Genomic DNA, 23,433 nt, shown 5'->3' with positions numbered 1-23,433 from the left:
ATTATTAGCAAACAAAATAACCTCCTAGGACCTGGCGTCCACATATGTGGACGTCACATTTTGGGTTATTTAGGCCAAAATACTCAATTTTGCTCTACAAGAGCCTGATATCCACTTACGAAGACATTATACTGCTACTGTTCTATCAAAATTTTAAACGAATATCCTCATATGTGGCTCTCATTTTTCTTAGAAACAAAAATCAGGTAAAAAAAAATCTGGTAATTCTTTGTTTTTACATTCATCGTGTCCCAATCAGCCCAAATATCAAAGAGAAATTAAAAATGCATGCTGTGAAAGAGTTCGGGTCTTAGGAGGTTAAATATTAAGCGAAATGCTTCATTTTGAGTAACAGCATTGCTTATTCTCTTTCCGACTCAAATTTCACTCATAATTAGTCGTGAAGCAGGGTCAGTCTGTGTTTGATCAGCTTTTAGGTGTTCATTCAGCTTTTAGGTGTTCATTAACATTTACTAATTGTTGAAGGAAGCTGCTTAAAATTGGCATTTTCTTGGCGTGTCATTTGGCTGCTTTGGCTGCAGATGCACATTCAGCCTCTGTGTCATCAGCTGAGTGGGAGTAGATGGAGAGTGGCCAGAATTTGTTGGGAGTTTACATAACCTGGAATTATCTTTGCCCTCAATGAGTCAGAAGGGAAAGAAGTGGCTGTTGTTAATTACCAATAAACTGAGTAAGCACTGACTATCTTATATTTTAGTCCTTTTCTCTGCGTTTCCAGTTTCCACAAAAAATCCCAAATTTATTTTCAGCAGCAGAGCTCCACTGTTATTGATAAGAGACAATGCCCTGAAGAAATCTCTAGCACTGATTCTAGTTTGTGTTCACTGAAGTGTTTCTATTGTTAATGCATTTCTTCATTTCTCCGTTACCCCCTCGAACACTGACATCTGCCGCTTTCCTTTGTAGTTGGTGAAATTGTGTATCGGGATGATTGATGCTGGAAAAGCCTACAACGCAGCTAACAAACAGTTTGTTAATGGGATCCGGGAGCTTGCACAGCAGTCCACCAAAGATGAGGTCATTGAGGTAAACAAAAATATAATTTTGCTCAATCTTATCTGCACAAAATGCTTTGAAGTATTTTTTTGCTTCTTCTCCAGCTTGTGTTGTGACAGTCCTTCTGTAATATCCAGTAAAACTTTGAAAACTCTACATCTCAGTAAAATAAACATCACAGATGGTGTAAAAGCATTACTGACTTCATGAGAGCCTTTAGCTCTTTGTTTGATCACTCTAAATGGGTTTCACTCTGCATCCATGGTGATATTTATCCAAGTTTGAAAACTGAGGGCTAGCAGAACCTCGCACTGTCCGCTGGGTCTCGCAGAGGTCAGATGTTTTGTTTTGTTCTCTCTTATAAATTTTGCATGCCGAGGCAAGCACTTCCTGTCTGCCTTTGTGTATTTTGTTCACCGCCTCTCCCTTTAGGTTTGAAGCTGAGCCACTGCGTGTATCTGAAAAGTGTAACTTAGCCAAAAGAATTCTTTCCCAAAGTGCTATTGTTGCTTCAAAAACACCAGGGTTTCCTTTCTCTCATACCTGAGGAGCTTTTGTCCCTGCAGCTGTGGCTTAGCAGGCATTTTGAACCACTGGTTTTAATTATATTTGACCTTGTGCTGTTTTGTGTTTTATTCTTGCTTTGTCTCTTTGCCTGCCTTCATGGCTGTCCTCTTCCTTCTCTTCACAGTCCAGTCTCACGAAGTTTGCTGAGAGTCTGCAGGAGATGATCAACTATCACACGGTACGCTGACCAAAACCGGATGCATGATTTTTTTCCCCCAAGTGACTATAAAATCCAGATCGTTTTAAAAAAATAAATAAATCCTTGTGCTGAGAAAGAGAAGCAGAAAATGTCCAGTGAACATGTTTTAAAAGCCTAGCACAGAACTGAACTATGGTGGCTGAATGTGAAGAAAGTGGCTATAATAAGCATCTTCCAGGGGGAAGATTTCATATTGCTGTAAAATATGTGAAGCAGGGTGTTGCTAAAAACACACAGGAAACAATGCCTATTGTAAACTGTGGTTTTAAAAAAAGCTCCTTGGGTCAGCTGCAATAAATTCCTTTTTTATTCATTGTCAGCCATCATTAGTCATAAACGCTTTGGGATTTCTTGTCTTTTGTTACAAAATAAAAAAAATTCCTGGAGTAAAACTGTCCATGATGTCATAAGCAGATCTGGTTGTGTGTGTGGGTTGAAATCCATCTGTTGGAATAAATCATCCATAACTGGTGTAAAGTGTTTGTTTGTTTAGTTCATCCTGCAGACAGGTGAAGAGCTTTAGTATAATGTTGACCATAAAAGATGTGTTGCATGCTAGATCATTTAAAATAAACCAACAAGATGCCTTTCCCCACTCTTCAAGGAGCCCAGTAGGAGAGATCTGACTATGTGATTATTCCTTTCCTTCTTAAACTCCCTACTTGTCAGTCTCTGGTCGGCATTAAGGTGGCGCTTGAAACTTTCCTCTGTTGGGCTTCTCATTAGGACTTGAGCTGGAGGCTCTTTCTCTACAGTGAATTTAGAGATTCCCCTTGTCAGGAATTATCTCCACTAGAGCAGGGCGATATGACCAAAAATATTTATCACGGAATTTGCGATAACGATATAACTGATGATATAATTGACACTAGACAAAATACTTTACAACTCCACAACTTTATTAATGCAAAAAACCCCCACAAACCATCAATGTATTTTCACTTAAACAAGCAGCTGTTTTTTGCATTAAAGTTATATAAAAATTTAACAGTGCAAATTCCTTGCTGACAGTTTAACCAAAAGGCATTTCCAGTGGAAATTGGCCGACATATCCTCAGCATAACCATGTATAATATCCACAAAACTTAAAAAAAAATCTTATACACATGCAATACTGTAATATTATGTTGAAGCACAGTACGTATCACTCCGCGAGGCTCCTGCCTACGGTAGCCGTAATGCTCCGACAATCCATCAAGCGGTGCGGCTTCGTAGCTTAGCAAAGTCGTCCTGAAACATCTGACAGATTTTCGAGCGCCGTGTACATAAAATCGTTTCGAGGTCAGTAAACACAACCAGAATTCAAACATAAGGCACACGGGGTTATAAGGGGCACTGTCGATTTTCAGAAAAATCAAAGGATTGATTTTAAGTGTGCCGTATTTTCCAAAAAACACGGTAATAACGACCGGCCCGCTAGCATGCGCTACCAAAAATAGTGCTTTGTTGTGTATCTGACGGACGAAAGCTAAACCAGTTCCACACCACTGAAGTTGCAGCATTTTTACAAACCAGTTCTGGTTCATCCGTTTCATTCAACGATCCGTTTTCGCCCTTCTCCGCCATGTGCGTATGAAAACAAAGGCACTGCGCATGCGCGTTATACCCATATTCTATCGCGATATTTCATTAGCGTTGCACTGTGATCGTTACTGCTAGTTGAAATACAAAATTTACAGTTGAATAGAAGTAACATGGTTACATAGTTTCTAAAGGCTTTACATTTTAGTTGAGGCAACATAATGTAGATGTTGTCACCTCAGTGAGATGTTTGTTGCCTTTCAGGTTTGGTTAAACTGGCTTCTGCACAATTTTAGTTCTATGTTTAGGTCAGACTGCAATTCCGGGATGTTTAGTACTAGTTAGTAGAGATATTAACTTAGCTGCCTTATTCCCTAACAGCCTGAGACTGTTACTCATTGGTGGAGACTGCGGTCACATCAGCTGATTGTCAGATAGGATTTTGCTGCTCAGCGATCTTACAGCACGTGATCTCCTCACAGTGCTCAATCTGTTTGTCAGTGAAGGCCTCTCCCCACCACACTGCTCATATTGTCTTTTTTTGGACTACAGAAATGCGCCGAAGCCTTATTTAAAGTATTCGTCTGGCTTTTTCTTTTTTGCTTGGTTCAGCTCATTTTTAAGGAAGGATGCAGGTTAATGAGGGTATGACTCATGAGCTAGAATAAACGAATCACGTCATTTCTCGTGTTTGTGTCTTTATGAGGGGAGTTTACAAAGTCAGCGCGTTTGAGTAAATTTAGCTGCTTAATTGCACCCTGTGATGTTAACAAACGTCCTCCTAAGCAGATGCTGAAAACTAACTTAGAAATCACACGGGGGCTTAGCAAGAGAATAAAATTGTCAGCTTTTTGTTTCTTAAGTTCCTCAACATGTTTAGAGGGAAACCTTTTCTTCAAATGGGAAGGAGCAGTCACTCAGTCTTTCTTAGTCTTTGTCTGTTTTTGCTTCACAGATATTATTCGATCAGGCCCAGAGATCGATCAAGACGCAGCTTCAAACCTTTGTCAAAGAGTGAGTATTAATTAACCACAGTAAAAACTCGTTAACTTACCTTTCACAGCTTCAAACGCAAAATATTCAGGAGTAAATACACTACAGGATGATGCGGACAGCATTGTCATTAAATTGCATAAGAGAATATTTTTATTTCTATGTGGGCTTCATAACATCCTCCTCAGTTCTCCTAATTTAGCTCAGAAATTTGGGCAGCTCGTATAATTACAGGAAGGAGTTGCTTCTCTGGTTTATTTCATTATAAGGATTAGCAGTTTTTGCCTGTGGCACATCAGGACTAAACACCCACATCAGCAGCACTTATACTTTACTCAGTATCTTGTGGCGCTCAAATGTAACTTAATCTCACTCAGGAAAATGGCTGCAAATGTTAAGTGTGGGGCATGTGGTTCGAGGGCTTTAACAAGAAGCAGGTCAAGGAGTTTGCCTTTGTTTTTAGATTGACATGTTCCTGTTGCTGGACCATTCGTGCTCATTCATATTCAGAGATTTCTGTAACTATGGACCTTTCCCTTTAAACTTTAACGTCTTAGATGATTGAAGTCCCACTCTTTGTGGAAACTCATTAAAGTTTGTCCTAAATTAGGGTAAGAATTCAGTCTTTCAGTGCAAGCTTTCGTCTTTCACATGTTTATAGTCTAAAATGTGACATTAGCTGTCGTGTCTCTTGAGTTCTGACACTAAATGTTGAGCTCCTTTGGCTTTATGCTCGTACAGTTCAGCCCTACTCGGCCACCAAAGTTTGTGGTTGTTGTAAAACGCATCACGATTAGTATAAACAATCATATACGATTGCTTAAACTGCTGAAAAGCCCACATCCTTTTTATAAGATTAATTGGACACAATTGAAAGTGGCTTTGTCTTAAGGCTATAAGTTATTGTCCGTCCGTGCAGGCTATAACCTCACATTCACTTCTATGGTCACTTTAGATTCACCAGTTTACCCAAAGCTTTGCATCACTTTGGACTGTGGCAGGAAGCCGGAGTAGCCTGAGAGACGCACAAAAACCCAGGATCTGCTGTCATGTTTATACTAATAAACCTCTCTTCCTTTGAAGTGACCTGCGTAAGTTCAAAGAAGCCAAGAAGCAATTTGACAAAGTGAGCGAGGAAAAGGAGACGGCGCTGATCAAGAATGCCCAAGCTCCCCGTAACAAGCAGCACGAGGTGGAGGAGGCCACCAACATCCTCACTGCCACGCGCAAGTGCTTCCGGCACATTGTCCTCGACTACGTCTTACAGGTACGGCCCGCTGGATGTTGAATGACAGCAAGGGATGCAAGTTTGTCTTGCTGCACTGACATGTGGCTACTGTGCATTTTAAATAGCAGTAACAGGGTTTTATGCTTACACTTAGGATGATCTAAAAAAAGAAATGCGGTGCTATTTCAGGGAGATTTTGACTTGAAACTGAGGCAGTTTTCAGTCAGACTATATTTATATATAGCAACAGATTGCTGACATTCAGCTTTTAAGTATGGATCTCAAAAAAGCTGAGGTGCACGCTGTCATGTTCAGAATTTGGATGAGAACTTATTATTCAGCATTTATTTTTGCACAGGAATGCTGTGTTTGATTCTGTTTTATCCAAAGTGAACAAAAAAAGTAAGAAAGAGGTTTAATAACCTGGTCAGTCGGAAAAGTTTCTTCAGTTTCCAAAATCAGTTTTTGAATGAATGTTGTTCGTCTCCTTTTGCTCGTTTTCTTTCTCATTTTCTCTGTCAAAGCCACTTAGATATTTTCTGCTGTGACCTTACTCAGTGCTTTTGTGCCATTGAATGCATCAGCTCTGCTCTCAGCCGCGGCAGTGCTGATGAATGCTTTGTGGTTTCTGATAAGGCAGCTGGCGGCCCTGTTATTGAATCTCCCTCCCAAAAGAACAGACAATGCTGTATGGGCACCCTTCACTCCTTGAGCAAATGAGATGGTGAATTGAAACCAAACTGGAGGTTTTAATATAGGTTTGGCAGTCTGCTCCAGTGGCCCACTCTATAATCACCGTCTCATAAAAAAAGAGTCCTGGCTGTGAGAAATGAGTCTGGTTTTTATCTCGCTTTTTAGTGTGCTTATAGGAAATCTATAAGCTAGCAGCTAGCTCAGCTGATTTTTAAATGGGTCTCCATTAAAGTTTCACATTTGGGCAGTGCTGTCAGCACTTTAAAAACTAACTTCTGCAGCGGTGCTTGCAGGAAACATTTGAGACAGACTTTAACTGTATTTTATTTTTATTTTTTGTGCTTTTTACTTCATTTTTTTCATCTTTGTGGCATTTGTGCTTGATTATACAGTACGCAGTTTATAGTGACATGCAAGATGGTAGAGGGAGAGGAAAATATACGAGTGAGGTTGTAAGCCAGACTCGCATTCACGGCGTTTTAAGAGTGAAGCATGTCTCTTTTACTATGTTGTGCCACGTAGAGCTGCAGCATAAAATATTCAACTTCAGGGATTTCCTGGCTCACTGATGGCAAAGTGTGCTGCTAGTCTGGAAAAATGGAAAAGCATCTCGCTCAGTAACCCACCCCCCACCCCCGTATGTTACCACTTCTATTGTTTTCACCACTATTAGAGATAAGCGAAAGTTGTTTGTGTGTAAAAACCTGACAAACCAAACGTGACAAATTGAAATGTTACATTTTTGCAGTTTGCAATTGCTGCAGCTTTACCAACCAATTTCCAAATAACTGCTCTGATAGTTTGCTTGCGGCTGCAGTGTTGACACTATATTACACACTGAGAGTTAAATAACCATCGTTTAGAGGTGCTGCTTTGGTCAAAGCTACTAATTGACTGTAATCGAGAAGGAGGGGGGCTTGTAAAAGTCGCGATGCGTCAACTGTTGTGGTTGGGAGATGGAAAAAAATAAGCTTCCTCCCCAGGATGGGAGTTAACATCTGTGCATAAACACAAGTGTGGTTAGAGTTGCTTGAGAAAATTGCCTTGAAACCTGCAGCCATGAAATTACTGCTGACCATAAAAGACATTTCCTTTACTTTTATTCTCCGGGGTATTGAAGCACGGTGACCCTGCTTTCACTACACAAACAAAAAAAAAGATGGACTTAGGTTAATTCAAAAGTATGAAGCGAAGTGTGGGATTACTTCTGAAGCTGGCCTTCCTTCCCCACTAGCTAAATGTGTTACCACACCCAGCCAGTGCCTCTGCTGTCACACAGCAGACTCGCTGACAGTAACATGAAACAGCCAAGTATCAGCATCTGTTTTTACAATCCACCACAACACATCCCTGCTCTGCAGCATTAAGCTCTGAGAAAATCCAAGGCCAGATGAGGACGGCGGTAATTAGTCTGGACAAATGGCAGAGCCTTCTTCACAAACATTCACACACAGAAGGAGAGACAGGAGGCGATGAGGCGAAGATGAAAAGTGAGACAGGCTTCAACCCACTAAACATGAGGTAGAGGGCTCCCCCTGGTGCTGGTATAATGAAACGCTGCCTATTAATGCTTAGGGAGATGGTGCGATTTTATCCAGCCTCAGTAGTCATTTCACGCCTGTCAGCTTTCTTTGATTTTTCTCAGGCACTTCTTTATGTTTCATCTCCACCAGCTCATCTCATTTTCTGTTCTGTCTCACGCTCTTTAAGTCTTTCCCCCCCCATCTCCACTCCACTTTTTACTCTCTCTCTGCATTTTTCTGTCAGATACCGCATTGTCCCAGATATTTTCTCATAATAATCCCTATTCTCACTGTTTTGGTTTTTTATGAACTTTCAGATAAACGTGCTACAGTCCAAGAGAAGGTCGGAGATCCTAAAATCAGTAAGTTTACTCGTTCTCTCAAATGAAATGAGCTTTCTGTTCTGGGTCGTTCACTCTCAGTTCATCAACTGCCTCCCACATGACCAGATTTGCCTGGAAAAATTCAAATAGGAAGATTCATGTTGGGAAAATGACTCATCAAAATCCCAAATGTTACATGTAATATTAACAGAAACCAGATGAAAATGTGTTTTCATGCTTCATTATCTGTAAAACCATTCTGCTGTACAGAATTATTATGTTCCTTTTATATATGAGAAGTATTAAATAAACTCTCAGTCCCCTGACTGTAAACTTTTGGTTTCTTCAGGCCTCTTAATCTGCTGTCAGAGATCAGACAAATACATCCAAATATTCCTGTGTTAACTCATTATAGTCCATAGTTCTTAGAGCCATAAGATGAGATATTCGGCCTAAATGATTTCGAAGGACTGAGCTCAGATAGTTTTCTAGATAATGAAAATTTAAAATGCCTCCTTTAGCTCTTTCCCTCCATTATTCGAGGACCTCCTCTGCACTCTTAACGATGAGATTTAACACCTCGAGATATATCAATAAAGCTGCTGTTTGATAGAGGTGGGAATCACCAAACATCCCACGATACGATATTATCACGATACTTAACGCACGATACGATATTATTGCAATTTTTAAAAATATTTTGCGATATTCAGATTCTGTACATAAAGGTAAACTTTATCAATATTCATTTTATCTAATATCAAAGTCTCACACTCAGTCTTTCTCTCGTTTCAGTTTTATTGTTGACAAACTGAACGGTTTGTATTACAGTCTAGTCCAACTTAACTGAACGCAACCATCTGGTACAATTATAGCTATTCTGAACTATGCAGTTTATGAAAACTATGCAGCCCCTTCAGCAACTGAAGAATTTGAAAGTAAATTAAAACAAAATATAATTTTACATTAAATAAAAAAGTTTTAAACTTAATTAAAATAAAACATGTCTTAAATTAAAATAAGTAAACTGTCATGTTTATTGCTGCCATAAAAAATGTTAAACACATTTGGACAGTGAAGGAATGTCAGGATTCTTGCTCAGAAAAAGGATCAACATGCTCTGAAGTCAGAGCACAAAAAACATTTTTGTAACAAAATATCGATTTCTGCTGTCCCTGTATCCATACATTATTAGCAAACAAAATATCACGATACTACACAGTATCGATTTTTTCCCCCACCCCTAGTGTTTGATGACTATTAGTATAGAGTCCGGGTTTTTCCAAGGGTAGCCCCGGTAAGCTGCAGAGAGAAATCACAGCCAGTCATTGGTCGTGTCCAAATTCATGGGCTGCATCCTCCCGAGGCCGCATTTGTAGACCGATTACGTCACAGCGACGCGCCGAAGGCTGTCCAAATTCGTAGACTCCTCCGAATGCAGCCGACAAATGCGTCCTCCTTTTCCCCGAATTTGAAGGATGGGTCGGGTGTGTCCTTCTTGGCCTACCATATCCCAGAATTCATAGCGCGGCCCAGCCAAGCTCCAGTTTCCGGCAATGGCGGCCGCTACTAAGTTTTAAAATTACTCTTATTAATCTTTCTGGGCCACAAAATAAACTTTAAACATATTTTCAGGCGAGAATGTGGGTTAGCTCGTTGATAATTAAAAATGAACACAAAAAACAGAGAAAGATTTCGGGTCCATTTTCGATTTTTGTGCCGTGGCGCTGACAACCGGAAATACTCTGAATTAAGGGCGGGAGTAGATCGAGAAGGCTAGACCGTCCAATTCCATAGCCGTTTACTTCCGGCCTACCCGACCTCCTGAGGACCCGGCCCACGTAGACCGCGAAGGCCGGGTCCTCAGGAGGATGCAGCCCATGAATTTGGACACGACCATTGTGTTTTGAAGCAGGCTTGAAACAGAAACTGCTCAGTTCAAAAAAGAGAAACCATGAATACTCCTACTTGGTGTCCAAGGGAGAGTTAAAAAATGATGCTTGAAAGCTGTAGGATGTGACACGGGTGTTTTTAGACAAAGGATTTTAAGGGACCTTTTACAGTAGGGGAATTTTGCATGCTTCCTATTAAGATTGAGCTTTTTCCAGTAGAAAGACAAATCTGTGATGGTCACTTGGGGTTTTTTCTGTTTAAATTTGATGAATGGAGATGGAAAGACCCTTCTTCCTCTTAAGTGTTGTTGTTGTTTTTTTATAGATGCTGTCCTTCATGTACGCCCATCTGACATTTTTCCACCAAGGTTATGACCTCTTCAGTGAACTGCAGCCTCTTATGAAACAGCTGGGAGGGCAGGTACAGGCTACACTCTGCACACACATAATTAGGGTTGGTGTGCTACGTTACCTGTATCCAAATATAAAAATCTTCCAGGACTCTCAGACACTGATGGATCCAAACACACAGCCACAGTTAAAAAGGCGCTCATATTTTTACATAAATATAGCTATCTGCTGCTGTTCCCTTTTGTTCCTTCGGCTTGCGCAGCGTACGTACAGCTCGCTGCTATTTTGGTTTCATTCTTTCTAGTTTGACGCTCTGCATAAAACGAATACACTGCAGTGCTCGTCGCTCAGCCACGACTGTTGATTAATTGGAAGATATCGTAAACACGTGATGTTATTTTTAGAAGAGCAGCAGAATAATTGCTTTCCAAGTTTACATAACAGTGCACCGTAAAGAGTAAACACTTTATATTATGAGGGAAAGACTAATATTTACATTATTTTTTTCTGTTCAGTTTTTCTGTATACGGTCCTGCATTTACATTTTTATCATTGGTGTTAATTGGCTAAAGTGAAACTAGTGCTTAACCCTTTAAAGCCGGTCGGAGCAGGCACGCTCTGTTTTGCGCAACTATTTCCCTGTAGCTCTGCAACCACGTGAGCTAGCGCAATAATTTTTTTTGCATATGAAACCGGAGGAGTTGTACTTACATCTTATGCCATCAGCTTGTCCTCGGTCACAGTTTCCTTCCTCATATAGCTTTGCAAAAACTGCATAAAAAGCACTTGCAGCAACAAAAACATAATATTCCAGAAACACGCTTTGCCGATCCGATCAGCTGATTGTAACACTTCCTATGTTGGAATAGACGTCAGCGCGAACTTTTGCATGTCTGCCATGACCTGCCCGAAACCGGAAGTGACGTCATTTTCACAGAAATGTAGTTTTTTTTACCATCAGGGCCTCATGAGCCTATACTGGTGTTTTTAAAAGTTATGTTTGACTTTCTGACTTTCTGTGTCGTTTCTGGGATGCTTAGGACTCATATTGCACTGCTGGAAATAGTTTATTTTGATGCATATGCTGCTTTTTTGCAAATTTGCACTATAATATTTATTTTTGTTTTTCCTGCAGTGTATAAAAATTGGTGTTTTTCAAAAATAAAACTATGAAGACACTCAAAATAAATTTCCTGTGGTGGGAAACTATTTTGTGCAACTTTTTTGTATTTACAGTTTTGAGGGATAAGCCTCTTAAATTTCTCTAACTAGAAATATATGTTAAAAAAAACAAAAACGATTTTCAATTTTTTTGTAGTTTATTGCACTTTTTTGCAATTTATGTAATTACTATGCACTTAATGCATACATATTATTAAAATCTGGGCTATAATGGTTGTATTGATGTATAGCAACTTGAAATGCTCCCAAAAATGGCTCCACAGCATGTAAAAATATAATATAAGCTCTGGCGGACTTGGTTCTATGGTAGGTCTTAAAGGGTTAAAGAAACAGGTTTGCTTGTCTTTCTTTTTCCATTAGACCGGGGGAGGGGGACTCCAGGCCTCGAGGGCCGGTGTCTTCCAGGTTTTAGATCTCACCCTGGGTCAACACACCTGAATCAAATGATTAGTTCATTACCAGCCTCTGGAGATGTTGCAACACTTTACTCTGAAACTCATTCTTCACATTGTTATCATGCTCATCTGCTTTGTTGTCACCTTTCATTTTAACTTGTGTGTATTTTTAAACTAGTATTTCTGGTAATGACAATGTGAAAATGGTGGCATCTGCCCAACCATAAGTTCAGCTGCAAATTGAGGTCACCACTCTTCTCCCTCTGTGTTTGTGTTTCTGTCTCGTCCGTGTATATGTGTGGGTTCGCGTGTACTGCAGTACTTTCGTCAACTCAGTTTCCACCCTCGTGTGTGTCTGTGTGCATCCTCTCATAAACAAAGCCCTTCCTCTGAGCCTGAATGTTACTTGAAGATTATAATCACAGTGAAGCTTTTACATTTAGCGGGAATGAGGAAGAAGGTTGTGAGCTGGAATGGGTTTTCCCACAGTTGGACTCGGAGGGTTGACAGTCAGCTGAGTGAAAGAAGCAAGGCTGGGGAATATATAGGCTGTTTGCTCAGAGGCTGAAGCAGCAAAACATGACCAAGGAGAAAGGAGTGCCGTCACAAGAGGCAGAGAAGTAGAGAAAAGAGGAGCTTGTTGAACGTTTAGCCAAACTATGAAAGAAGGAAATGCAGTGTGGATTTTTTGGGGGGACTTTTTTGACAGCCAGATCTGAGGAGCCCATTCAGCAGCTCTTAATTGGGTTGGAGAGAAGCGTGTGGTTTCTTACCCTTGTGTTCTGAAGTTGGAAACTTCTTATTGACAGAAAAAAAGAAGAGAGAGAAGCGAGGAAGGCTGGACCTCTTTGAAAAGCAGATTTTAGGAAAGGATAAGAGGCAGAGTGTAATCTTCTTGAAGCTAAATGTGACTGAAGAAGCACAGAAAGGCATGGACTCGAAAGACCGACGGCGAGAGAAGAGAGTGTTGCGTGAGGAAAAGGGGGAAAAAGGACAGAACTGAAAAAGACCCTGAAGAGGGAGGAGAGAAAGAGACAGAGGGTTTGTTTTCAAGTGGATGAACAAGTAAGAGCTTAACTGTGCTGTGGATTACAAGCCTGTCGGGCTGAATTTGGGGCAGCACAAACCAGAAGGAGAGGAAGATCAAAGGCCGTGCTAAGGAAAGCGGCGGCCGTGGACGGTGCATTATACCTCCATCATGAAGCTGAAGAAGGTGGAGAGGCTGTGCAGGGAGGTGTGGAGGAGCTGCCAACAGGTCTGATAATATGACGCGATGCTTCTAAACTGTGAGAAAGTCATCAAGGGTGCGAGTAAATTATTAGAAAGATGAATAAACCCTGAGGTGGAGTAACAGCAGCTGCGGGGCGTTGATACCTGGAAATGTTTAGAAATGTGAAAAATGGAACAACAGAGGAGGATGAAAACCAAAGACTTAAATACTTAAATCCAGATCACATGACTTAGAGTTTGAATCGATATCGCTGATGTTCTCTCTTTGTTGGCTTCGGTTGACAGCTCTCAGTGATTCGTGTCAAACATGCTGCTTTTCCACCGCCAGTTGAAAGCGTAATGCTGCTTCTAGACATAAATGTACTGCTGACTTCATGTTTCCGTGACACAGAGCCTCAGGATCAAACACACGTGAGCTTAATGCTCGTTCAGAAAGATGTTTCATATCTTTTCCATGAATCACAGACGTCGTCATTGCAGCTACACGTCAGGAGTGATTTAATCTGACGAACCGATGTCAGCAGAGACAAACGTTTGTCTCGGCCTGAGAAGATAAGATGTTAAAGGCAATATGAGTCACTGTCACAAAATGTGAGGAGAGCTACGCACAGAAGCATCTTTGAAAATAAAGGCAGGCCTCGATAGATGGCGTGAGCTCCAGCCGGACCGGACTAGTTGTTGCAGAGGCGACAGGGAAAACATTTCCCATCTGTGTTATCAGCCCGCTGCTCACCCATCCACCCATTTCCTCTCCGAGCACAACAAAACACCCAGCTCCCTCAAAGCATCTCTGAAACTGTGTGATAGTAACATGTTTGTGTGTATTTTGTAAAAGAAACCACACGTTTATTATACTCTGCTTTAAGAAAGGAAACAAATGTATGAATTTCCATCTAGTTTATTGATACAATTGAACCCCGCTCGCCCTTAAATCAGTGCCCTGCAATCACATACTGAATCTTTTGTTTTTGAGGCTGTTGATACCAATTTAGGTCACGTTGCGGCGACAGACTATAAAGACGCACAGAGCAGAATTTCAGCGCTGCAAGGCAAACTGGCATATTTTCGGCATCACCCAGTGACCTCCAGAGCTTCACTGAAGCCTTTAAGAAAAAGAAAAAAATGTTTCTCTCTTCACAGCTCAAAAGATTTTTTGTTTTCCTCTCTACATGTGTCAGTTACTCACAGCGACAAAGAGGATTAATCATCTCCCGTCTAATTTCTCCTCAGAGCAGTCCATTTTGGTTAGAGGAGAAAAAGCATGTTTCTCTCGGTCTGGCCCGTGGAAAGTGGCGTTAGCATCATCAACGCACGCATGCTCACGTGACCTTTTAGGTGCAGTTTAAAGATGTGGTGGCACTGGATCATAGATATTTTTCTTAATTAGTTTAGTTTTGTCATTTTGAATGAAACGCTTGTCACCGGTCGGCTCGGTGCGCTTGGCTTACTGGTTCTGTCTCTTGCAGTTGGACCAGCTGGTGGTGGATGCTGCCAAAGAGAAGAGGGACATGGAGCAGAAGCACTCCACCATCCAACAAAAGGTGCAAACACACTCAAAATCTGGTGTCATTTATTTATTTATTTTGTTTCCCTCAATTTTGTGCAAAAATGTTTGCAGCACTTGCTCACAAAAATAACCTTCAATCCACAGAATTAGCTGCACTAATGTGAATGAAAAGCACGAATGACAAGTGAAGGCGTCCAGGCTTATTGTTAGGGTAACTTATGTACAAATATGAAAATTTGGGGGAAATGTATAAAAACACTTTGAGGTAGAGCCCTGTGATCGAGTGGTTACACTTACCTCTTGCCCTCAGCTCTAATAGGCCTGAATCTTGGTCAGTAAAATGATTAGATTGGCTTTATAATTGGAGTTGGAGCCAATTTAAAAAAGTGAATTCTTCCCAAAACAACATTAATATGCTGGTTTATTTATAGAAACATGTTTATCATTTGAATGAATGGAGGTAGGACTCCACCCTCAGGTGTAAGGTGATCCCTGTGGAGCATATAAGCCACACACCCGTGCAATATTGATAGCTTACGGAAACCCATTTCCAAACAAACAAGGTTTGGTTTCGGCGTCTCTGTCCAGAGTCATGCTTTTCATATTTCTCCTATAATTAGTAAATTTGGCAAAAGTAAAGATAAGCTTCTCAAATGAGATCTTTTTTTTCTTTTAAACTCTTTAGCTTTTAATCCTAGTATTTTCCTTGTTATTTGAAAGCATTTCCGATAGCAGAGTACAAACCCACAGCAGACAAAAACCTCGACAGGATGTGGGTTGTTATATTACATTATGTGGTGGCAGTAAATTTGCTCTTAACTTTAATTGAACATCCCACAGCATCATTAACTCCAGACAGCCTGTGTCCTTACCCTGCTGTTGTTTGCTGGGCTTCTGTTCATTTGTCTGCCTGTCAGTGACCTTCGTTTCAGTCTCTGCATGTGCGAAGCTTCTTCTGCCCCGTCTTTCATTTGACATCCTTTTTTTTTTTTCCTTCTTTCCTTTTGTCCCCTCAGTCTCATTTTTTATCCTTGTTTCCTGTTTTACCCAGTCACTGATGGTACGTGTGCCAGCTCCCGCCTGTCCTTGAGCACCTATCCCCCACTTCACCTCCCTCAATTTATCTAATGCTATTTTTATGTGGTCTGGCTCCCACCCTGCTCTCTTGTCTGGCTGTACATAGACACTCCTAACCAACTGTCTCTTCTTTTCTTGTGCTTCTGCTCTTTTTTTCCTCCTCTTTTCTTCTTCTACTCCCTCCAGGCTGCACTGCAGGTGAGCGGTGTTTCTCTTCATTTTTCCTTCACTGTGCATTTTTGTAATCTTCAGCTCACATTGTTTTAGTGAAAATAGCTTTTTTGACAACATGCACATGATTTTGTCATCCTGAATAAGGTTCTGTTATTTGCAGAGTGTAGTACACTTGTATGAAGTAAAGCGCACTGATAAAAGCCACTATATCTTTAGAGGTACTCTAGAGCTGGTATTTCTTTATTAAATATCCCTAACATGACATTAGTCTGATAAGATAGGCCACTGTAATTCAATCAAATATAGGCCTGACTTGACGCTTGTTGATCTGCTGTTGCAGGAGTCAGATCTATGGGATTAAGAAGTTGAGTAGTAGTTCTGACTTTCACACCCGCGCTTCACTTTTTGCTCCCCAACTTTGTTAAAACCAGACATTTACTCAGGAGTTAAAATAGTTTTTTTGGTGAATTGAATTATGTGTTTGATGTCTGCCAAAGAAAATGAGTCGTTGCTACTGGTAACTGCCTTTTATCTCATCATTATGTGTGGAAGGAGGCTTCAGTCCTCAGGGGGGTCCTGAGGTTGTGTTTAGGATACTTCCTTTCTGCTAATGTGTGCATAACTCTAAGCACTGACACCTCGGTGCATGTTTCAGTAGCTACATGAAAGCTTGAGATGGGCTGAAGATGTCTGTTTTATCTCAGAGTGAGCAAATAAGAAGTGACTGCAGTTGTAACAGCTGTGCAAGAAACGCCTACACTCAGCCGGCATTTACAGAAGACGTTTATTTATTTATTGGTTGCAGTTCATGTTAAAGGGTCAAATGCTACAGATATTCAGTTTGCCTGAAAGACTGGCTACTTTATTTACACACACCCGAGGGAGACGAGAGAGCGAGGGGAAAAGCTGAGCGCACTGAGTGTTAAACTGTAGTCACTATAAATGTTTGATGCTCGAACTCCTCTGCGTGGTCCACTTGATTATTCTGACCCAGCAGTCACAAGAGCCACACACACAGACACACACAGACACACTGACCTTCATTTAAAGCCGGAGGAGGAGCAGCAGAGGCTGTGACGGAGGTTTTGATAGACGCGCAGCCACAGGAGAGGAGGTGGCGAGGGTTTGTTGACGAGACAGGCCACACTGCTTCAGGTAGCTTCTGTTGTTGGGATGCTGCACAGAGACACGCGTAAGCAAACGCACATTCAAACTGATTTGTGTGCAATAATCTGGGGAAAATGAGGATTTTCAGTCGCTTTCACTACGTTTGGTATCTGGTGAGTGCATCCGATAAGAACTTGTAAAGCATGCGTTTGTGTCTGTGGCTTCTTACACTCGCATCCGTGACCGATTCTCCTGTGTTAGCATTAGCAAAAGCAATGTTCTTCTCTCTGTGTCTCGCTGTGTGTTTGTGTGTGGTGTTTTAGGAGGTGACAGAGCTCCACTTTTTACCAGACTACAGCAACTTTTGCGCTTGGAGGTCGACCTCTGTACGTAGAGTCAATGCATCGATTGTCGGCCTTTCATCTCCTCCCCTGCATGCGGTGCAGGACCTCATGTGTTTGTGCAGTTATCTGCATCTCTGTCTGTTTTCTTACTCTGAAGTGCAGCACATGCATTAGTGTTGCTAATGCAGCTTGTTTCATTCTGATGTGTCATCGTTATTGTCAGTGTCTGCGTCACTGAAGTCTTCAGGTTTAATGCCGGGGTTTTTTCTTTTCTACATATTTGTTTTGTTTTGCGGTTTTTCATAACTTTTTTTCTTTACTTCTTAGATAATATATTTAAAATCAGGATCTAAGAACAAGCGCCTATGAGCTTTGTTTCAGCCACTACCTGTTTTTAGGTTTATGTCATGGGGTTGACGATACTTTCCCAAGCTGAAGTGGTCACGTCAAGTTTCTCAACCAGTAGTTGAAACCAAGAACTGGAAAGTTTTTCACGTGACAGCAGCAGCTGAAACTCTGTCATTCTTTAGTAGTAACATTTGTAGCATTTGTTTGATGTGTGGGTGACGGCCACCACACATCAAGCTGAAATTAGGGGCTATTTCTAGTGTTTGAAGTTTAAAGAGTAATTGTTAAAAGTTATGGGACTTAAATTTTGTCCCACCTTCAGGAAGACGGGGATTTATTAATGCCTGGACTTTCCATTGTGTCCCTAGTCAGAAACTAAACGCAGACACGTTTTGTTCCCCTTGTGCACAAAAATAACTCGACTCATTCCAGTGTATGTCGTGCTGGAAAATTGTGCTTGCCAGTGTGTTTGTGTGTGTGCATGTGTGCATATCCTTTCGGTACAACATGGAATAGGACATATTTTTCATGGGTTACATCTACATCTCTGGGCTGTAACAGGGGCTGAACATTCAGGAAGTTACCATGAGAGACTCGTGGATCATTCAGTGTTTGCTCCTGAAAATCCCAGATGTTCCTTGAAAAAAATCCAGGGTAATTAATCAGTTTTAGTAGGATTTTTTTTTTTATTTTCTGGTCCCTGCTGTCATTAGTTTAATCATATAAATGTTTCAGAGGAAGGAATAACGGCAGATTTTAGATGTTTTTACAGCAATTTTTTGAGGAGCCAAAATTCCATTATTTAGAAAACTGCTTGAGCTAGGTGCTTCAGATATTTTAGAGTGATATCCGATACTGTGAATCTAAGTTTCAGGTTTTAAGTTTCAAGTTTTATTTGTCATATGCAAGTTAGCACAGGGTCAACATTGCAATGAAATGTGTTTGACGAGCAGCAGTCACTCAGCAGCATGATACAGTACAGAAAATATAGTAAAATATAATAAAATAAAATATAAAAATATAAAAATAGTAAGGAGCTAAATATCTATAATCTATGAATATGGACTCTCAGGAGTTTACCAAAAGTTAATGTAGAATGACGTCTCTGACAGCAGATTTGAAGCCCTGTAGAAACCACAATCTTGCAGGTCAGGCATAGATATTTTGTTGATAGCTTTTCATAATTTTATAATATTCATAATATTCTTTAAACATTCCAAATCAGGTAAATGGTTTCACAGATATCAATGGCAATAGCAATTTTACTTATTTAATTACATGACAACTAAATGTGTTTTATGCAAAAGGTGAACCTGTGTATGCTTAAAATGGCTTAAGACAAGGAAAAGAGGAAATATAATAAAACAAAATAACAGAAAACACCTGATTTTACCCTGTGTGAATTAAAGGGTTATATTATAATATTTTTATTTTATTAAAGCTGGAATATGGAAGCAAAAACGGGTATTTTTAGAAAAAAACTGATTACTACACTCACAAGTTTTCATGGTGTTTACTTTTATTTTCTCCAGTATAAATTTACTTGTGTATGTTTGGCTTCCCGACCTTCATCCCTTTGTTGTTTGTTGTTTTTTTTAATGAGACTAATTAACTAATGATATTAGGAAACTGAAATGTTAAATAATTCCTATAAAGAAGTGTATCGTTTCTCTGGAAATGCATCTGACACATCTGCGATGGTCAGGTGACATTTGATAACTGCTGAAATGACCCACTGTGTCAACACTTTCCGGCATTGTCATTGTGGTGTATTTTTGTAATGTAATGTTTTAAAGTTGCTTAACAACTCCTACAGAAATGGAAAAGGAGATAATCATACATATATATATATATATACTTCCAGAGCAGATAAGAAAGATGGTGACCAGCACTCCAAAACATAGCACTTTATTTCCACCAGCTTCAACTAGCTTGAGAGCCAATGACTGCTTTTCTAATGCAGGTTGAATGAGTCAAGTCTGAGTTACAAAAAAGCCTGTGGATTTTTCTAGAAGGACAACAGAGAGGATGAGTCCCCAGCTCGCCACAGTAACAGATCTCGATGTATCGAGCTGTAATTGATTTTGGAGACGGTGACACCTGATGTAAAATGAGTCCACACACACACACACACACACACACACATGGACACACACATGCACGCACGCGCATGCTTCTGGTGTCCGGTGTCACCTGAAGCTGAGAAAGCTGGGAGGGTGTTAGGAGTGTGGCAGCTGCTCTGGTAGTTAAAGCCAGACTGAGAGTCAATCAGAGATGGGATGCATGACAGGTTGCTTTTTTTTCCTGCGTTACACATTGAAGAGCAGTGCGTCACTACTGCTGTAAGAAGCTATGCAATAAAAGCTTCATAACACCACGTTTATTGCTTTGTATACGTCTACATGTCTGCAGTATTTTAAATATGAACTTGGACCACTGATATGCAGCATTTTTGCACGCGGACAACAAACGTTGGTTTGCCTTGTTGCTGGATTTTTGTTAATTGTTAACAAATACTGTGTATCTCGACACACTTTTTTTTCACTTAGGCTTCTTTCTAAAGCATTACATTAAATTAGTAGCTATAGATTATTGGCCTGTGCTCGTACGCTGTGGCTGCTGTTTGTCTTTCCTGGTTCGTGAATTGTCAGTCAGGTCAGCGGGGCCGTGACACTCACTGACTTACACAGATAAACCCTGATATAGATAAACAAGAGGAACTCACCAGCATCAGAAGATTTAATGTGTTTTTTCCTGTTTTAATTCAGTTGTTGTTTGCTTTCCTCTCTTCCTTCCTCATTATTTTTCAGGATTTCTCGAATGACGACACAAAGCTGGAGTACAATGTGGATACAGACAACGGCATCGCCATGGAGGGTTATCTGTTTAAGAGGGCCAGCAATGCCTTCAAGACATGGAATAGGTATAATGTATAGAGTTTATTTTGAAGTGGTTCCTTTGGACTGATTGCAGAGTTTTATATACTTTGATATACTAGGATATGATTATTAATCATAGGCACAGAGTAAAGCTAGCTAAGATTCACAGGAAGTGTTAATAATTTGGCAGAATTTCCATTCATCTTGTCATCTTTGTGTTTTAATTCCTGTAAATCAACACAAATGAAATCGAGAACATACAGACTCAAGTTTTTGCTTCCTCGTGACCATTTTTTTCCCAAGTGGATATAAACATGCAGAATACCATAGTTTATTGTCTTTGTGTGTGTTGTGTTCACATGCCTCAGGATAACTCTCTCCCATCCACATCAGAAGATATCAAAGCGTCTTATTTTAGGAGCATCACTTGCATGTGACTTTCTCTTCTAATAAACTTGTGATCTCCTTTCAGGCGCTGGTTCACCATCCAAAACAATCAGCTGGTTTACCAGAAGAAATTTAAGGTATGTCAAGTGACTTTCTGCACGGCCACCATGACAGTCATGCACGCGTTTGACTTCCAGCGCAAACATCTCTCTGTGTATTTTTAACTGGACGGCACAGCTGTGCGCCTGGTTTCTGTGTGTTGATAGAAAGAGCTCACAATAAAGTCCTCTTATACACTGGAAAAGTTTAGTTTTTTTTTAATGAATCTCTACTTTATGTACATTTATCCTTGTCAGAATATAAAAACTCTCCAACCACACAGGTTTAGAGACAAGTCTGCAACCACAGGTTGCTAGGGAAAAAATCTTTTCAATGACCAGTTGGAGAGTGGTTGCTGGATGTTGCTAATGAAATTGATCAGAAAGAGGGTGCTGCACCAAAAGCTAGTCACCGAGCTTTAGTGAACCGAGGAAGAGTCGTGCTTCTGTAAACATGCTGGGTGCAGCAGTGAGACACAACTTTTATTTTGAAGGCTTACAGTCTCAAAGTTTCACTGCTGCTCAGTGAAGAGTTGGTGCATGTGTGCAGACAGCTCAGTGTGCTAGCTACCAAGGCAATTGCAAGAAAGGTTTCAGTGCAGCACCATATACCTCCATGCAGCTTTCACCTGGTGACTGCCAGCAACCACTCTCCAATCAGCACATTTGTCCTTAGCAACCTGTGGTTGCCAGGTGTTTGCCGACCGGCCTCGAGGCTTGTGTCACAGAGGCCTAACATTTAGTTTTGTCCCAGATTATATTACCAAAGTCAAAAGAGCAAGAGCAGTTGGGGCTTTGTTAGATACTCTGCGCTTTGCATCATGCTACAACAAAATAACCCCAGCTGTAATTATTATTAGTGCGACAGAACTTGTCACTACCAACTTAATAAAAATGTTAAGGAAACTGGACAATATAGTTCTGCGAACAATAACCTTTGTGGTAAAAGAAGTGAGCGCCTGTTGCTGGATGTAAGTCCCTCTGCTGTGCCTGCAGGACAACCCTACAGTGGTGGTAGAAGACCTGAGGCTCTGCACAGTCAAGCACTGCGAGGACATAGAGCGTCGCTTCTGTTTTGAAGTCGTGTCACCCACCAAGTAGGTTTGAGTCAATGACGTTTCGCCCTCTGTCAGCTTAATGAGCGCATGAGTATTTTTAAAAAGGTGGCAAGGCGGAGCACCAGCCTACCCGCCTTCTGGTGCCGACACTCCTGCTCTGAGCTGACAGCAGCTGTGTGACGCTTGTCTGCCCCCACAGGAGCTGCATGATGCAGGCAGACTCTGAGAAGCTGCGACAGGCTTGGATCAAAGCTGTCCAGAACAGCATCGCCACCGCCTTCCGCGACAAGGGAGATGACAGTGAGGTAAAAACCCACACATACACCAGAAAGCCAAGATACACTTTTGACTCAAAACTAATGTGGCAGGATTTCTGTAAATTTTGCAACACTTATTTGTGTAGATTTATGCAAATAAAGTTTTTCATTGACTGTTTGCGTCTTGCATTTTTTCCCTGAAGATTAATTTTTATTTACTCATTTTAATACGTCTGCTTTGTCCTTTATTTTTGTCTGTGCGCCTTCCCCGTTTCTTTCCTGTCAGAAGCTGGACAGGAAGTCGTCCACATCAACAGGGAGCCTGGACTCTGGAGGGGAGCCAAAGGAGAGATCACTGAAAGGAGAGAGTGCCCTGCAGAAAGTCCTGGCCATCCCAGGCAATGTTTGCTGCTGCGACTGTGGGCAGCCGGAGCCCCGCTGGGCCAGCATCAACCTGGGCATCACCCTGTGTATACAGTGCTCTGGCATCCACAGGTACAATGCTATATTTTCACAAGCAAATCCTTATAACAGGTCTTTGATTATTGCTGTGAGCAACTTCTTACATAAAGATGAAGCAAAACATAACAAAGGATTAAAGGAAAATATCAAATTCTTAAGTAACCAACTTTTAATTGCTTAGAAAATTTAAAGAAATTAAAAAAGAAGAAAACCGGGACATTTCTGGAACATTTTATTTATTTGTCTTCCACACTGCAGGAATGCAGTTCATTAAGAGTTCATATTAGGTCTGTGAAAACTAGAAGTTATGCAAAGTATGTTGGCTCCAGTATATAAAATCCTCTGTCGGGATCACAGGGCGAATGCTTTGCGCAGATGTCTTCAGGGGTTTCTGAACTGTAAACTCACTGGTGTGTGAACTGAGCTGTTGGGATGTTGTGATAACCTTTAATTATTTTTCTGGGTAAATGTAATTAAAGTTTAATATAGATAAAAAGTGTCGCTTCCCACGCTTTCACGGTACAGCATTGATCATCAAGGATACCAACCCAAAAATACACTGGGTCTTTTCGCAGTTTTCCTGATTTGTGTGAATTTAGTAAGATTTTTAGAGGACACATC

At 40.8% G+C, this 23,433-nt stretch overlaps 1 protein-coding gene across 2 annotated transcripts in view; it reads left to right on the top strand.

The window, feature by feature from the left end:
• LOC146502443 (arf-GAP with coiled-coil, ANK repeat and PH domain-containing protein 2-like) overlaps positions 1-23,433 on the top strand; it is a 56,382-nt gene that overhangs the window by 20,145 nt on the left and 12,804 nt on the right. For both annotated transcript variants that reach the window (XM_085134081.1, XM_085134080.1), the window contains exons 3-15: positions 928-1,047; positions 1,709-1,762; positions 4,260-4,318; positions 5,381-5,564; positions 8,059-8,103; positions 10,282-10,377; positions 14,581-14,655; positions 15,885-15,896; positions 20,482-20,594; positions 21,023-21,074; positions 22,032-22,132; positions 22,293-22,398; positions 22,637-22,845. In XM_085134081.1, coding sequence (XP_084990207.1) covers positions 928-1,047; positions 1,709-1,762; positions 4,260-4,318; positions 5,381-5,564; positions 8,059-8,103; positions 10,282-10,377; positions 14,581-14,655; positions 15,885-15,896; positions 20,482-20,594; positions 21,023-21,074; positions 22,032-22,132; positions 22,293-22,398; positions 22,637-22,845 — 1,226 coding nt within the window. The remainder of the gene's footprint in view (positions 1-927; positions 1,048-1,708; positions 1,763-4,259; positions 4,319-5,380; positions 5,565-8,058; positions 8,104-10,281; positions 10,378-14,580; positions 14,656-15,884; positions 15,897-20,481; positions 20,595-21,022; positions 21,075-22,031; positions 22,133-22,292; positions 22,399-22,636; positions 22,846-23,433) is intronic.

The sequence above is a fragment of the Neolamprologus multifasciatus genome, chromosome 15 (genome assembly GCF_963576455.1).
Source record: "Neolamprologus multifasciatus chromosome 15, fNeoMul1.2, whole genome shotgun sequence".
In the NCBI taxonomy this organism is placed as follows: Eukaryota; Metazoa; Chordata; class Actinopteri; order Cichliformes; family Cichlidae; genus Neolamprologus; species Neolamprologus multifasciatus.
Note: the sequence above shows the minus strand (reverse complement) of the source record. Positions and strands in the feature narration are given on the sequence as shown.